At 47.3% G+C, this 15,158-nt stretch overlaps 1 protein-coding gene across 1 annotated transcript; it reads right to left on the bottom strand.

Annotated features, from left to right (window-relative positions):
- Nucleotides 1-2,821: 2,821 nt before the first annotated feature.
- hoga1 (4-hydroxy-2-oxoglutarate aldolase 1) lies at nucleotides 2,822-13,583 on the bottom strand. Its single transcript, XM_062388387.1, has 8 exons — nucleotides 13,448-13,583; nucleotides 12,981-13,237; nucleotides 12,034-12,162; nucleotides 11,253-11,380; nucleotides 10,741-10,875; nucleotides 6,889-6,985; nucleotides 4,529-4,662; nucleotides 2,822-3,318 (listed from the first exon to the last, which is right to left on the bottom strand). The coding sequence occupies exons 2-8, from the start codon at nucleotides 13,192-13,194 to the stop codon at nucleotides 3,169-3,171; spliced, it is 987 nt and encodes a 328-aa protein (XP_062244371.1). The 5' UTR covers nucleotides 13,195-13,237; nucleotides 13,448-13,583; the 3' UTR covers nucleotides 2,822-3,168.
- Nucleotides 13,584-15,158: the final 1,575 nt, after the last annotated feature.

Here is a 15,158-nt window from a genome sequence, read left to right as displayed (position 1 = left end):
GTGGATGGGGGAGGACCGGGAAGCAAGGAGGAGGAGGAGGAGGGGGGGGGGGGGGATCTGGGAATCTTTGGAGCTTGGTTTTAATCTGGGCGCCGCCACGAAGGAGAGAGAGAGAGCGAGAGATAGAGAGAGAGAGGGAGAGAGGGAGAGAGAGAGGGAGAGAGGGAGAGAGGGACTGGGCATTACATGCTACACTACACAGAGAGGTCACCACATCGCCTGAAGGGCTGGGATGCTCAGAGAGGAGAGAGGGAGGAGGAGAGAGAGGGAGGAGAGGGATGATGGAGGGAGGAGGAGGAGAACTGTCAGGTGTGGAGGGATGATGAAGAGCGGGGGAAACGAGAGGGAGAGCGAGAGGATGGAACAGAAAGTGTGTGCGTGTGTGTGTGTGGTGGGGGGGGTCGACTTGATGTCCTCTCTATGTCACACCCCCCCCCCCCCCCCCATGTGACGATGCAGTGCTGAGGGCAGGTTTTGCTGACTCGCCACTCGCTCGCCCCCTGTGCAGAGATGCATGCCAACCCCCTCTGCCTCCCCCCCTTTCTCTCTCCTCTCTCTCTCTCTCTCTCCAGGCCCCTGGGAATGTTGGCATCCCTACCCCCTCCCCTCCTACCCCTCCCTCTTTCTGGAAAGTTGCCCCCCCCTCGCTCCCCGGGGTCCCACATCCCTCCACTGGGATCACAGGGACGCCCTTGACGCAGGAGCGGCGCGGTGGGGCGTGCCTCCTCCGTGTGGCCACTCACAGGAACTACAGCTCACACAAAAAAAGAGTTGACTTCCTTTATATTTTTTAAATCAACAGAAAAAAAGCTTTTTAAATCATAGAGGCTTCAGGGCGTCAAGAGGCTTCGAGGTCACAGGGGTCATCATTTAATAATCTAGAAGTGTTTAAATGTTCCTCCTCCCTTTGAAAGGAGTGAACGTTTCTGTCATGACATGTCATTCAAAAATTAATAATCAGAGGGTTTTTCTTTCTTTATTTGATTCTTTAAAACTGAAGCACTGCCACTGGCTGTTGAAAGAGGCTCGGCTGAATAAAGAGAATTCACCTCGAGCCGTCAGAAATCCATTGAACAGACGGATCAGCCCCTCCTTCCTGTGAAGCTCGAGCACGCCTCTCAGCGTGAAGGAGGTCAGGGCCTCGGGTCCCCATCTTTAAAAAAGTGAAGCTGCCGACGCTTCTTTTCAAAAGATGCATTTTGTTCTTTCAAAAAAAAGTTTTGCTGGAATTCAAATGATTGAAATTCTGCAAACGGGAGTTTTATCTGTTTTTAATTGTGGCTCCGAAGGCGACGAGGTTCAGGTGAGAAGGGTCGAGGCAGCGGAGGGTTGAGGTCGGGATGTGACTGAACCAAACTCCATTAAACAAAGTGCTGCTTGGATTAATAAACTTTTACACGCTTCAGAAATGACACAAAGGCAGAAAAATAACTAATTATTATTAAAATTAATTTAGGTAAAACACTGAGGAGATTTTCATGGAACAAAGTTCTGGAGCGACTCTGCATAAAGGATAAACTTTACACTTTGTCTGAACATGGGTGGATATGAAAACAAAATGGATCCTTTGTCTCTGCTGCTGTGAGGAGAAGGTTCTAAAGAGGAGAAGGTTCTAAAGAGGAGAAGGTTCTAAAGAGGAGAAGCTGCTAATGGGAGTCGAACTCAGATAAAAGCAAAAAGACGACGAGGTGCAGAAAGCTGAAGGCTCTCGTCTCCATGGCTACCTGCTTCACTGGGCTTTAATTACTGTTTTATATTAAATTCTGATTTTAACGTTTCCACGTCAAAGAGCCCGCTGCCACTTTACTGCTCTGCAAACTGTGAGTGTGACCTGAAGCTCTGCGTCCCACTGAGCTCATCTGATCTCAGACCAGCCAACAGAGACGTTTAGAGCCCCCCCCCTCGTGCTCCAGGTGCTTTTAATGGACCCGTCTGATGCGTTCCTGTCGTCCGAGACTCCGCCTCCTCCCACGTCGCCAAACTGAAGCCAAAACATCGCAGATTCGGGAGCTGTCATCTTGAGTCTCGGGTGTCGGTGCACACGCTCGACCAATCAGGAGTAAGTGTCAGCTGTCAATCACGATGTCTCGGCCTGTTTTTATATCTTCAAAAACTTAATAAAGACCAAACTGATCAGAGATCAGTGTGATGAGAACCTGAAGTGACAGAACCCATCTCTGACCAGCATTTATTCAACGTCTCCTCTGAATGGTTTTAGTTTGGTCCATGTCCCATCTGATAACATGGAGGAGGTGGGGGCGCCGCCAGGGGGCGATCCAGAAGTTTAAGCTCCACTTTCGTAGAACTGTCATGTGACCTCAGAGAGACCTTGACCCCTGACCTCTAACATTCTTATAGAGTTCATTCTGGAGTCATTACAATGTAAGCGGTGAATTTACGGACAGAGGAGCAAAGTGAAAAACAGATGAAGAAAGTACAAAATCCACGAGGCTGCTTAACAAAGTGAAGGGAGATATAAATACAAAAGGGCTTTATGTATACTACTTATGTATTAATACATATCAGTATTCTATTATCATTATGTACTTATATATAGTCTTTTTTCCTATGCAGGAGTTTTTCCATCACTTTCTTTAACAATGATAGTTTTAGTGAATAAAAAATGGATCGTGCCTTAAAAAAAAGTTTTGAGTTCGAGTTTCATATTTAGTAAATATCTCAGGAAATAAGATTCAAACTTATGATAATAAAATCAGTTTGTAATCACTTCCTGTTTCCTACTGTAAGAGGAGGACATGTGGAGCAACTTGATCAACTGTGATATTTACATATTGATAAACATACAGAGTGAATAAAAACATTGTGTGTTGGTTATTGTGTGTTTTATTATTGTTGTAGCAGCGAGTCGCACACAGATCGATTCATCATCACCTCTTCAACAGGTTCAGTCGTTTCTCTCTCTATTACAAGAATAACTCCTGAACCTTTAAATGTGATTAATTAATGAGTTTGGCAGAAAACATAAAACACATTAAAGTAACAGTTATTTAATTTTACACGTATATTAAATCAAAACAGGAGAAAGGGGATTAATTGGGAGATTTTGAGCTGTGAGGCAGAATCAGATTTATTCTCTTGCTGTTCCTCGACCACGTGTCACACGGACCTGAGGACACACACACACACACACACAGACAGACACACACCTCACAGCCATCCGTTGGACGTGAAGTCCCGCCTCAGCTGCTGCGTCTCGGCCTCTGACAGCGGCTGCAGCGGTGACCGACAGGCGCCGCCGTGGAAACCGAACCACTCCATCGCCTGTTTGAGGGCGGGGACTCCCAACTTCCTGGTCACCTAGCAACACAGAGCGCTCCAATGAGTCTCCATACATTCTCCCACATGCCCCCCCCCATCCCCCCCCCCCCCACTCTCGTTGTCAATACTCGACTGCTGAGCTGCGTCTGGACCTTGCTATGCGAGCAGGTGGAGGTGTTCACAGAGGAGACGTCCAGGAACTTCTACTTTAAACTGCTTTAGTTCTAATCTCTGTTTTTGTATTTGTTAAAGGGTCATGTGACGGATAAGAGCCAATCAGGAAGCAAACGTGTCCTCATTTACAAAGTCTACGTAACCCAGCGCAGCCCCGGAGTTAGCCACGTTTCTAAACTAGTACGTTTACAAAGTACGGCAGGGGTGATGTGTGGGTGTGGCCTAAATGGTTTATCCACCCACTGGGACGTCACTCACTGGTTTGCGAGCTGCTGGTTGAAGCCTCTGTTTGTCGTGTTGTTTAGCGCCATCTTGGTTTTTTGAAACCAGAAGTGACCATACTTGGAGGAGAGGGGGTGGAGCCTGACTAAGGGGACACTACACGCCCACCTACAACTGCATCCATTGGGCGGAACTAGCTGTCCATCACACTGTGGTACCCCCCCCCCCCCCCCCCCCCCACACACACACACACACACATCCGGTGCTTTGTGGTCTGTTTGACTCTAAATGATCATAATTTACTAAATTAAAGTTAGAGACTGAGACATGAACGCCTGAGGAAAATGTTTACTGACGTTATAAAGTGAAAAGTCACTTTCTACTTTAGACTTCTATAGAAACTACCAGTTTCGCCCCCTGCTGGCCATAAGAGGGAACACAGGATTCAGGCCATAACGCAGCGGCTTCACTTTCACAAACCTTTAGTCTTTGTGTGTTTTTATATCAGTCGTGGTTTTACAGATTCTTGTCAGCGGGCAGTTTCCTGGTTTCTGTGTTTTATACAAACATTTCGAAAAGGAAAATGTTTTTATCTGTTGAGTTAAAACTCTTCAGAACCACAAGCATCCGAACCTCAGGAGCAAAGAGGCAATTTGTTATTTTAACTCTCATTTAACCCTAACCCCGAAATGACTGGTTCTCCTCCTCGTCCCGCTGAGGTTTAATGAAACTTGTGAAACTACTTCCTGTCGCTCTGCCCCGGAGAGTCTTGCACCAGTGACAGGAGAGAGGAGCAGCTTCTTTTAGCGGCGCGGTGGATAAACGGGTCCACCGGGCAGCAGATGGTACTCACGGCGGCGTTGGGCTCGATGAGGCGCTGCTGCAGGACTCTGGCTTCCTCCCAGCGACCGGACACACACAGACGCTCCAGCTCACACAGCTCGGCGCCCAGGACGTTCGCCAGAGCACACACCCCCCCCACCGCACCTGGAACACAGGTCGCTCAGCGGTGAGTCATCAGAGGGAAATAGTCTCTTTGTCATATTCAAACTTTTTGTACGTAAACTGTCTTTGATTGAAATAAAATGAAGAAAACAACAAAAGATCAAGTGACAACATTTGAAGGAGAGGAACTGATTTCCAGTCAGATTCCAAACAGAAGAAGAATTAGCTTCACAATAAAGTTCAAGAAGCTCCAGAGAAATCTTAAGATAAAAGATAAAACAGGAGGTTCCAGTGATTCAGACTCCTGGTTGTGTACACAACAGGGATCTCACAGTAACTCAGTGACTCTCAGCAGTTCTCTCTCCTCACAGATCAGATGTGTTGATATGATTATTTATTGTGAGGCAGACGTCTTCCCAGTCAACAGGAGGCGATGGTTTCTCATCGTCTGTCTGGTGGAGCAGAGGAGACTCAGCTCCGTGGCCTTGGCCTTGTTGTTGTTGTGCAGAGAGACGAGCCAGAGGGTTGTGTTTGTGTGTCTCCTTTGTGTTTGTGTGGTCGACAGACGCTGAGATCGCTCAGCTGTCAGTCGACAGGTGAGGGCCCCGCCTCCTCGCACGGCCCAACGCGTCAGGGAGAGAGAGAGAGAGCAAGTCTGAGGGTCGACTTCCTTCATCGCCCTGAATCTGATTTATACCTTCTTATGGATCATTTGGACATTTCTGAAGCAGAAGAGTTCATAAAATGAGTTTACTGTGATAAGCTGACTGACAGGCAGAGGCCCCGCCCCCTTCAGCTTCAATGTGGTGCATGACACACACACACACACACACACACACACACACACACACACACACACACACACACACACACACACACACACACACACACACACACACACACACACACACACACACACACACACACACACACACACACACACACACACGCTGCCAATTACTCCCATATTTCAGTTATGGAGATGAGAGCCTGTCAGGGAGCATAGATCAGAGAGCTGAGGGGCTGAGGGTGTGTGTGTGTGTGTGTGTGTGTGTGTGTGTGTGTGTGTGTGTGTGTGTGTGTGTGTCCACATCAATGTCCTAATGAGGCAACATGTCTTTCTGAGGTCCTGGTCAGACGTGAACTGGTTTTGGGATTATGCTCATCAAAATGAATGAAAGTCAATGCAATGGCCTAATAAGGATAGATGCTCACACTTCTAATCGTGTGTGTGTGTGTATGTGTGTGTGTGTGTGTGTGCGCTCCTGTACAGCTATCATTGTGACCCCCCCCCCGTTGAATGGACAGTTTGGGGGTTAAGACTTGGTTTAAGGGTTAGGGTTCAGGTTTTGGGAATACATTATGTCCTCACTAAGATAGCTGTAGAAACGTGTGTGTGTCTGTGTGTCTGTGTGTGTGTGTGCGTGAACATGACTCATTAGGTTCCTGAGCATCATGTTGATGTCTACCCCCCCACGTCTTCACGTCTGATCTGATCCGAGCGTCCGCTGAACGTGGTCGACATGAGAAGAAGAAGAAGAAGAAGAAGAAGAAGAAGCCTCTTCATAACTCTGCAGTGACAGGGAGCTGCTGTTTGATGACTGAGCTTCACATGAAGGATCAGACGCTGAGAGACATGATGATGATGATGATGATGATGATGATGAAGAAGAAGAAGAAGAAGAAGATCTGATGAAAACACTAAAGGGTCAAACTGGGCTGCGTTCAGGGGAATCAGGTTTTATCGCGTTTGTTTCTCGCTAGTGGTCGAGGGTCTGGATCAGTGGGACCTCGATACCAAGGCTCCGTCCCACAATCACAGAGGCATCTCACACGACGCACAACTACACACAACACAAACACAACCACGACGGTGGTGAGTGACAACAGATGGAACGAGTTTCTGTGTCTGAGCCGGACTCGTTTGTGTTTGGACGTTTCCCAGAGTTCATGTCTGAAAACGTGTCGATTTGTTCAAGTGAAAAGAGAAGAAACACAAACGGAAAGTTTGTCGTGTTGTGGAACCTCAATCCTGCTAAATCAGGATTTTGTACGACCACAGGAAGTGACCTCAGAGTGCAAAGGCTTCTGGGTAGAAAACAGAGGATGTTGACGTCTGATCTGAGCCGACGACCAAAACACGATGAAGTCACAACGACCACATGATGTCACGAGTCCCTCTGGTTCTAGATGAAAAGAGACGAGGAGCAGAAGAGGTGGCGACCGCTCCCTGAGAGGAACATCTGCGCTGTTTGAGGTTTTTCTCACCGACACAGTAGGCGGCCATGAGGAACCCGGCCGAGCCCGCCAGCACCTGGAAGTCCTGCTCCTTGGTTCTGTGGACAATCAGGCCGATCCGAGTGATCTGAGGAGACACAGAGAGCGAGAGGAGAAGAAGGAGAAGGTAAAAGAGCAGGACTGATTCATCGTCATCTCTCCTCCCTGCTGTGGCATCTCTAATCCCCGGGGGGGGGGGGGGGGGGACCACAACAAACCAAACATCGCACAAGGTAAACAAATCGCTCAACTGGAGACGAGTAGCGACTCTTTACAGAGGATTTGGGGGGGGGGGGGGATCGTTCAACAGCCCAAATGAAAGGAGAAGGAGAGAGAGAGAGAGAGAGAGAGAGAGAAAGTCTCAAGAGAGATAAAAAGAGGAATCATCTTCAAACGAGGAGGAGGAGGAGAAGCTCATTAATAATTCATATGCTCTTTATTTTGTTTTGCATCTTCTAATTCTCTTATGTCAATCCGGACGTGAGAATCCAAATAAACCTGAAACATTCAAAGGCAGCGTGAGAAGAAGACGAGGAGGAGGACGAGGACGGCTGCTCTGCACATGAAGACGAAGAGTCCGCAGGGAGAACGTGGAGCCGGCGGCTTCAGCCTCCATCACCGGTACCGGGGAGGTTCTATTTTTAACCGCCGGGTGTCACTCAGCTTCCCCGTATCAGTCATTTCAAACACGCAGGCCTGTAATTGATCAGTCAGTCAATCAGGGCCTGGGAGCTCCTGCTGGTCTCCTGAAGCACTCTGGGTATTCAGAGGCGGTTCCCCAGTGGGAGAGAGAAAGCTGCAGCGACACCACTGTCCTGCCCCAGTGACAGGAAACCACTCTTTAGCTCTTAGTTCCTTTTAAAGTCTCATTATCGTCATTAGTCTGAAGTGAGCGGCTCTCGGCCTCCGCTGTGAATCCAGAGCGGAGTCGCTCCATGATTTAATATCGATCAACTCCTCAGATTTACATCCTGTGGAAAGTTAGCAGGAGTAAAAATACTTTGGAGGCTCCGGGGGAAACGGACATATGATAACTTGTTACTTGTTTTTATTTCATTTTAACAACACTGATATTCAAAATGGATTCTTTGCTTTATGCTATTGAAGACGGTTCCACTTCCTAATGTTTTCATCCCATCAATCCGGCGTCAATCTCCAAAAACGAGATGAGTCTTAAATCTGCAGAACCTGAGAATCATCAGGTTTTTAAGTTTCCAGCTTCAGATCCACTCGCACATTAGAAACAGGAAGTGCTGAACCATGTGAGGTGCCTGGAAATAGAAGGTGATGAAATAAAGCTGCAGCTCCCCCACTGCTGGTGGGTGAGATGAATTATGTTCAACCTTTAATTATGATCATTTCAAGCTTCACACACTCGTTATTCATTTATTTCCTCCTGTTTCCTCACGTCATCTGCATCTGACTTATGACTCAACTTCTACAGATTAATTCTGACGATAATTCAGGTTCAACAAATCTTTAATTTGACTCATCGTATCTTAAGGGAGAAGATTTCTGCAGCAAATGAATTAAGAAAATTATTGATTTGAACAGAATCATGAAAACCTCGAACTTCCACTGTTGTTTTCAGAGAGTTCAATTTGAAATGATGTGTGAAATGTCTTTAAATTCCACATGTTTATCATATTTTAATGTTCAGGACTATTTTTAAGTTGCAGCTATAAATGTCTCTTCAGGGTAAAATACAATAATCACTGGGATTGGATCCGATGGGGAAACTCTCACACGTCTGACAGGGGGGGGGGGGGGGGCAGCTCTGAGGGAACGAGGCCTCGGACGAGATGAAACTCTAACGATCCCCGAGGGGAGGATCATTAAAGCAGCAGATCTCTCAGCTGCGTGAGGAGAACATTAAAGGTTCCTCAGGTGGAACAGACCTGGAGAACCATCAGGAGAGTGACAGCGGCTTCAAACGCGTCATGTGACCGAACGCAGCTCCTTCTCACCAGCGTCTCCATTCACTCACAAACTGTTTCCTGTCACTCTCACCGATCATCAGCGTCACAACATCTCGTCAACGCCTCACAACACAAACACAACCGAGCCGTCGACACCTCACAACACAAACACGTCTGTTACACAAACTGAATCTGTGTCGACTTCACCTCGTTCCTTCATTTCAGAACGACTGATCCTCTAACAAGAGAAAACAGATGAGTTTAAAGGAGCCAGAAACCAAGAGCTGTGAGAGGAGGAGAGGAGGAGAGGAGAGAAGGAGAGGAGGAGAGGAGGAGAGGAGGAGAGGAGGAGAGGAGAGAAGGAGAGGAGAGGTGGAGAGGAGGACAGAAGAAGAAGAGGAGAGGAGGAAAGAAGGAGAGGAGGACATAAGGAGAGGAGGAGAGGTGGAGAGGAGGAGGAGAGAAGGAGAGGAGAGGAGAGGTGGAGAGGAGGACAGAAGGAGAAGAGGAGAGGAGGAAAGAAGGAGAGGAGGACAGAAGGAGAAGAGGAGAGGAGGAGAGGAGGAGAGGAGGAGGAGAGGAGAGGAGGAGAGGTGGAGAGGAGGAGGAGAGAAGGAGAGGAGAGGAAAGAAGGAGAGGAGGACAGAAGGAGAAGAGGAGAGGAGGAAAGAAGGAGAGGAGGACAGAAGGAGAAGAGGAGAGGAGGAGAGGAGGAGAGGAGGAGGAGAGGAGAGGAGGAAAGAAGGAGAGGAGGACAGAAGGAGAGGAGGAGAGGTGGAGAGGAGGAGGAGAGGAGGAGAGGAGTGGAGGAGGAGAGGAGTGGAGGAGTGGAGGAGGAGGAGAGGAGAGGAGGAGAGGAGAGGTGGAGAGGAGGACAGAAGGAGAGGAGGAGAGGTGGAGAGGAGGAGGAGAGGAGGAGAGGAGTGGAGGAGGAGGAGAGGAGAGGAGGAGAGGAGGAGGAGAGGAGGAGAGGAGATTTACAATGTTTGATTTCAAAGTCGTCCAGAACTGTTCAGATGATGTTTCTTGAAGCCTCGACCCAGAAAGTGTGTTTGTCTAAACATCAACACAAAATCTTAAGACAAACACACTTTCTGGGTGTTTGTCTAAATTCAGCTCAGCATTTGTGGAACAATTCTGCGAACTAACCAAACCCAGATGAAAACAGAAACTCGTTGGGCGAAGATTCTAAAATTAAAAAGAACTTTTCCACAACCAATCAAATTCAATCTCAGTTCCATCGGACCCAAGATGAGTTTCAATCCTTTTCACTCGTGTCTGTTTTTCCTCTGAAAACGTTTTTCAAATTCAGTTTCGCCCCAAAATCTCAAACCAGTGAGTTCCCCTCAGCGGTGGAGATGTTCCTGCCGACTGGTTTCAGTGGTCTGCTCTGAATCATTTCCCTGCAGCCTGTCGTCCTCCCTCCGACCCGTCACCTCTTGTTTTCTGAGCGTGGCCTCTTCACGCCCACAAATTGAGCGAGGCCACTCGGCAGCTTGAACTGCTCCCACGCTTCTGTCTCCCAGCGACTGGACAAACATGTTATTTACCCAATCAGGAATCTATTTGCAACTTCTACCCACACAGACAAAAACACACACACAGTGTGAAGAGCTCGACAAGAGGAAACTGTTCTTTTCTCCTCTGCAGCGAGAGAGACTTCATCTGGAACTTCTTCACGAGTTCACTCTCTGTTCTCCAGAGGCTGGGGGGGGGGGGGCTGATCTGCTGAAACTCAGGAACCTGCGGGGGCGGAGAGGAGATCTCAGCCGAGACGGTAAGATGGCGTCATCGCACCGGAGACATTTGGGCTTCATTTCGTGGGAGGCAGTGAGAGTGGAGCTTCCTCCTGTGTTTCAAAGTCTCAATAAACATCTTTAGACCTGTGGGTTATTAAACAGGAGGTTGTGGGTTCGGTTCTTACGTCTCCTCCGCTGTCCTTCAGGCCCACGATGTTCGGATGCTGGGACAGATGCACCACGGCGTCCAGCGGCAGCTCCAGTCCCGTGTTGGCCGGGACGCTGTAGAGCACCACCGGCACCGCACTGCTGTCCGCCACCTGCAGGGGGCGCATGTGTAAACGTCCATGTTTAAGTTACAATAAACTTAACAACTCAGGTTTGATTCCTTATCTACAGTCACTGGTCTTCAGCGTAGACTGTGAATAAAGACTTCAGACAGACAGACCTGATCGCCCCCTGGTGGCTGGCTGCAGTATCGCTTATATATATATATAAAAGGAAGTGAAGACACGTTGTCCATTTTTATTTTCAGTCATAAAACAAACCTGGAAGACATCTTTCACATTTTTTAACCGTTTGGTTTGTTCCCTGTTTCCTGTCACAGCTGATTTAAGAAGATTCAGACTTGGACTAAGTGTCCCAGTCACAATGCTCCCAGTCACAATGGTCCCAGTCCCACTGGATGTGATGTTACCTTGGTGAAGTGCTGGATCAGAGCGCGAGCGTCCATCTTGCCCTTGTAGAAGCAGGGGTTCACCACCAGGACCACGTCGGCTCCGGCCGCCGCCATCTTCTCCGTGAGCTGCACCGTGGCGCGGGTGGCTGAGCGGGCGACGGGGGGGGGGAGAAACACAACGTGACAGAAAGTTCTCACCTTCAGAACTTCTCCGGTTCCAGGAGTTAACTTCTCATTAATGTTCTAAGCGGCTCGTACCTGCACATGATGAGTGATTAACCTCACATTCTGTGCAAGGCCTCGGTTTGTACTGTGAGTTTCTCCTTCAACAAACTAAACACGACCTTGACTTCAGCTCTTATTCAGAGTTTGATGGAAAAACAGAAGGATTCATGTTCTCATGGTTTTTTATTTTCATAACTTTCTGCCTCTTCAGTCTGATCTTACTCCTCGATTTACAATTAACAATGTTTGACTTCACTTCATAGAATTAGATTTTTTTTTCCTCTCTAATATTTTGTGTTGGGTTCAAGTTAATGTCAGGGACTTTGATTAATGCAAAACATTATGAAATTGTTTAAAATGAACTTTGACCTTTGCTGGGAAACGTCTGAGTAAAAAAAACCTTTTGATTAAAATCTAGTTTCAAGTGGATCGTTCACATGACGACTAACGATCATCACTGTTGTTTATGAATATGAAAAGTATTTAACGTTGAACCCTGAGCTTACAAAGAGCTAAGTGCTGTTACACACACACACACACACACAGACGAACACACACACACACAGTTTCCTACATTCACAGCCTGATCCGGCCATCAGCAGTTTGTCGGCGGGCAGCGAGCGTCTGACCGTCTTCACCACCTCCACCCGCTCCTCCTCCGTCAGGTAGGGGTACTCTCCATTGGAGCCCTGCACCACCAGACCTGCAACACAGACCTCGGATCAGTTCCTGTATCTTCCTCCCCTGCCGACACTGTTCTTATACACACTGGACTTTTTTTTGGATCTGCACCGAATTGCACACGCTCATAAATCTCCGACTCTTTTCATCAAGATCCATGAATTATTCTCTAGAATCTCCAGGTTCATCTCTTGATTCTGCACCAAGAAGGTAGTGAGTCCTTCTCAGACCACATCCTCACACCCAGTTTCATGGAAATCCACCGTGTTGTTTTGTGTTGTTTTGTGTTGTCTGGCTTTCAAGCAAAGGACAGAGGAACAAACACACAAAGGACAGCAGTGTGTAGTATTCTAGGATCAATAAATGTTTATCTCATCTTATCTTTATGTTTTAGTTTCCAATAATTTAACGGTGATCTAGAATCACTGTAAGAAGCAGAATACTGCACATGACTGAATAAACTAACCTTATTAAAGCAGCTGGAAAAAACACAGCATGAAAATTAGAGATTCTTATATATTCACTGTTATGACTGATAAACTGATATATAAGTGTGGTAACATTACACTGAGCATACTGTTAATACTTCAGCTGTAGTAGCGTTAGAGAACCACCAGGAGGAGACGAACCTAAACCCGTCGTTTGCCGGGAGCTGAACTTTGACCTTCCTGCAGGACCCTGAACTAACAGACTAGTCAATGAACCAATGAGCAGCTGGAGCCTCCACGTTCGAACCCGAGTGAAGTTAATCAGTGACCAGTTGAACTCATTCCCCTGAGGAACCTTCTGGATCATCTGACTCGGTTCTGACTCCACTGAAGCTTCCTCCGAGGCTCTGACCTTTAAACGGAATCCGGGCGTATTTCTGCAGGTTCCCCTCCAGCGCGCGGTGGTCCACGTCCTCCCCGGCGGTGAAGGGGGTGGCGATGGGCGGGTAGATGCCGCTGAGGTCCAGCCTGGCAGCGGCAGCAGCGGCAACGTGGCTCCGGGTTCGTCTCCACGCTCCTCCGCAGAGGAGAGGAACCGGGCGTCTCCACATCCGAGCGCACAGCATCGTGAGGCGGACACTGACCGGTGCTCGCTCGCTGTGTGTGTGTCTGTGTGTGTGCAGCAGGGGGAGGAGGGGGGGGTTATCATTAACCTGCTTCTGTAAATATTGACCAGAGTTAGATTTCTACAGAAACTTTCAAACTGTCTCAACTCGGAGGTTTTTTTTATCAGCCACGTTTTTACGCTGCGTCGTGCGTAAAAGTTCAAATGAGCGTTTGTTGGGTCACTTTATCCACATGGCAAAAACTCACACTCACCTGACAACTGTTTGAAACGACTGTCACACAAGCAAAGATACACACAGCACCATGCACAGTGTGTGTTTACCCAGCAAATCCCCAGCTCCGCCCCCGGAACAAGCAGAGATCGTCGTCCACCACGTGCAGGCTTCCACCAGGGGGCGCTGCGAGTAGCTCAACCCTCATTCTGCTGACACCAGTTGAATCAACAGTCTGGTTTTATTAAAAATCTTTTCACGACAGTTTCCTTATGAAAACATATAAATTCACCGGATCTGGATTTATTCTAATGTGTAATGGAAATCAAGATTCAGCATCACATGCAGTAAAAAGGGATATGACTCATAGAACCTTTCTTAATAATTAAAACGATCAGAAGTTATTTACAAAGTGGAATAAACTTGATTAATCTTCATCTCTTCAATACCCTTTAAATTATAGGCTGCTAATGAATAATACACAATAAACCATGTTCTACTTTACAGCTTGATTATGACTAATAACTTATAAACTATGGACACATCGAAGCTTAAAGGAAACTTCCAAGAAGAATAAAAACTCACGAGGACGATGATTAAGAAAATGATTCCGTCTCTGTGGCTGTTATAGCCTTTCCTATACTGCCACCGTGTGGAGGAGTCTTTAACTGCAGTTACATTGCATCTGCAGTAAATCTGTTTAATTATTAAACATGAAGCACAAAGTTCCAACTTGTGTTTGTGGTGTGTGCTGTCGTGGAACCAGATGAATTCTCTGTAACTTTGTTTGACGTGTGATCGTGTGAGAGAGAGAGTCGTTACACCTGCAGGAGCATTTCAAGGGACTTGGGGGCCCCAGGCAAAATAAGGGTACTCAGGGCCCCCCTGCCCCCACCCACCCAAAATAAACACATGATCCCCAAACTCATCATTCCAATCTTCTAATTCTGCTTTTAGTGTTAAAGTTAAATGTTCGACTGTGTGTACATGTAAACAACAGTAAAGTATAAAGTCCAGTGAACTTCACACATCTCAACACACACACATTCAGACGTCCCAGTGACACCAGGACTGGTTTGGACACGTCCCAATGACACCAGGCCTGGTTCGGAGACGTCCCCCCGTGAAGTCGTAAATAATCCTATACTTTGATGCTCAAATATCTCAGTGTCACCAAAACATGAAAAGTCCTTTCTGTGATATGTGTGAGTCCTTGTCGGTTGCTTGTTGCTCTGTTGTGTGTCTTCATGTGGTGTGTTGCGGGTGAATGTGTGTGTGTGTGCACTTAATGTTCAGTGTTAGATTTCTGAACCGAACCGCCTCGGCCCGGTGCCCAGAGGTCAGAAGGTCAATCCTGATCTCAGGCTCTAGAGGTCAGACATGTTAGAGCTTTGATGAACTCCCTCTGGATCCAGGAGACAGGATTTGACGTGTGAGTGATGTGAGGCTGGAGAGTTTTTGATTTGAGTGTCAGGGAGAAAACTTCATACTCTCTAACTCACTAAGTGAAACTATGCAGCCAAAGATCATCTGCACAACCTGGCAACCCACAGTGTCTCTTATTGACTCATTAACATAAACCTGATCCACTGATTAGTCCATGAACAGTTTGACTTGGTGACGACACCTCAACTCTGGTTTTAAGTGATTTAATCTTTTACGTGTTTTTAGGGCAGATGCAATATTCAACTGACTTTTATTCTGCATTATCATTCTGGGGTCTCATGTCCTTGTGTAGTGTTTCTGTTGTG

This window comes from Platichthys flesus, chromosome 5 (assembly GCF_949316205.1).
Source record: "Platichthys flesus chromosome 5, fPlaFle2.1, whole genome shotgun sequence".
Taxonomy (NCBI): Eukaryota; Metazoa; Chordata; class Actinopteri; order Pleuronectiformes; family Pleuronectidae; genus Platichthys; species Platichthys flesus.
This window is presented reverse-complemented; position numbering and strand designations above follow the sequence as displayed.

Coding starts and splice junctions, on each gene's coding strand:
- hoga1 (XM_062388387.1), bottom strand. CDS start 13,194: ATGCTGTGCGCTCGGATGTGGAGACGCCCGGTTCCTCTCCTCTGCGGA. Junction 11,381..12,033: donor GGCCGGATCAGGCTGTGAAT/GTAGGAAACTGT, acceptor TCGCCCGCTCAG/CCACCCGCGCCACGGTGCAG. Junction 10,876..11,252: donor TGATCCAGCACTTCACCAAG/GTAACATCACAT, acceptor CGCCCCCTGCAG/GTGGCGGACAGCAGTGCGGT.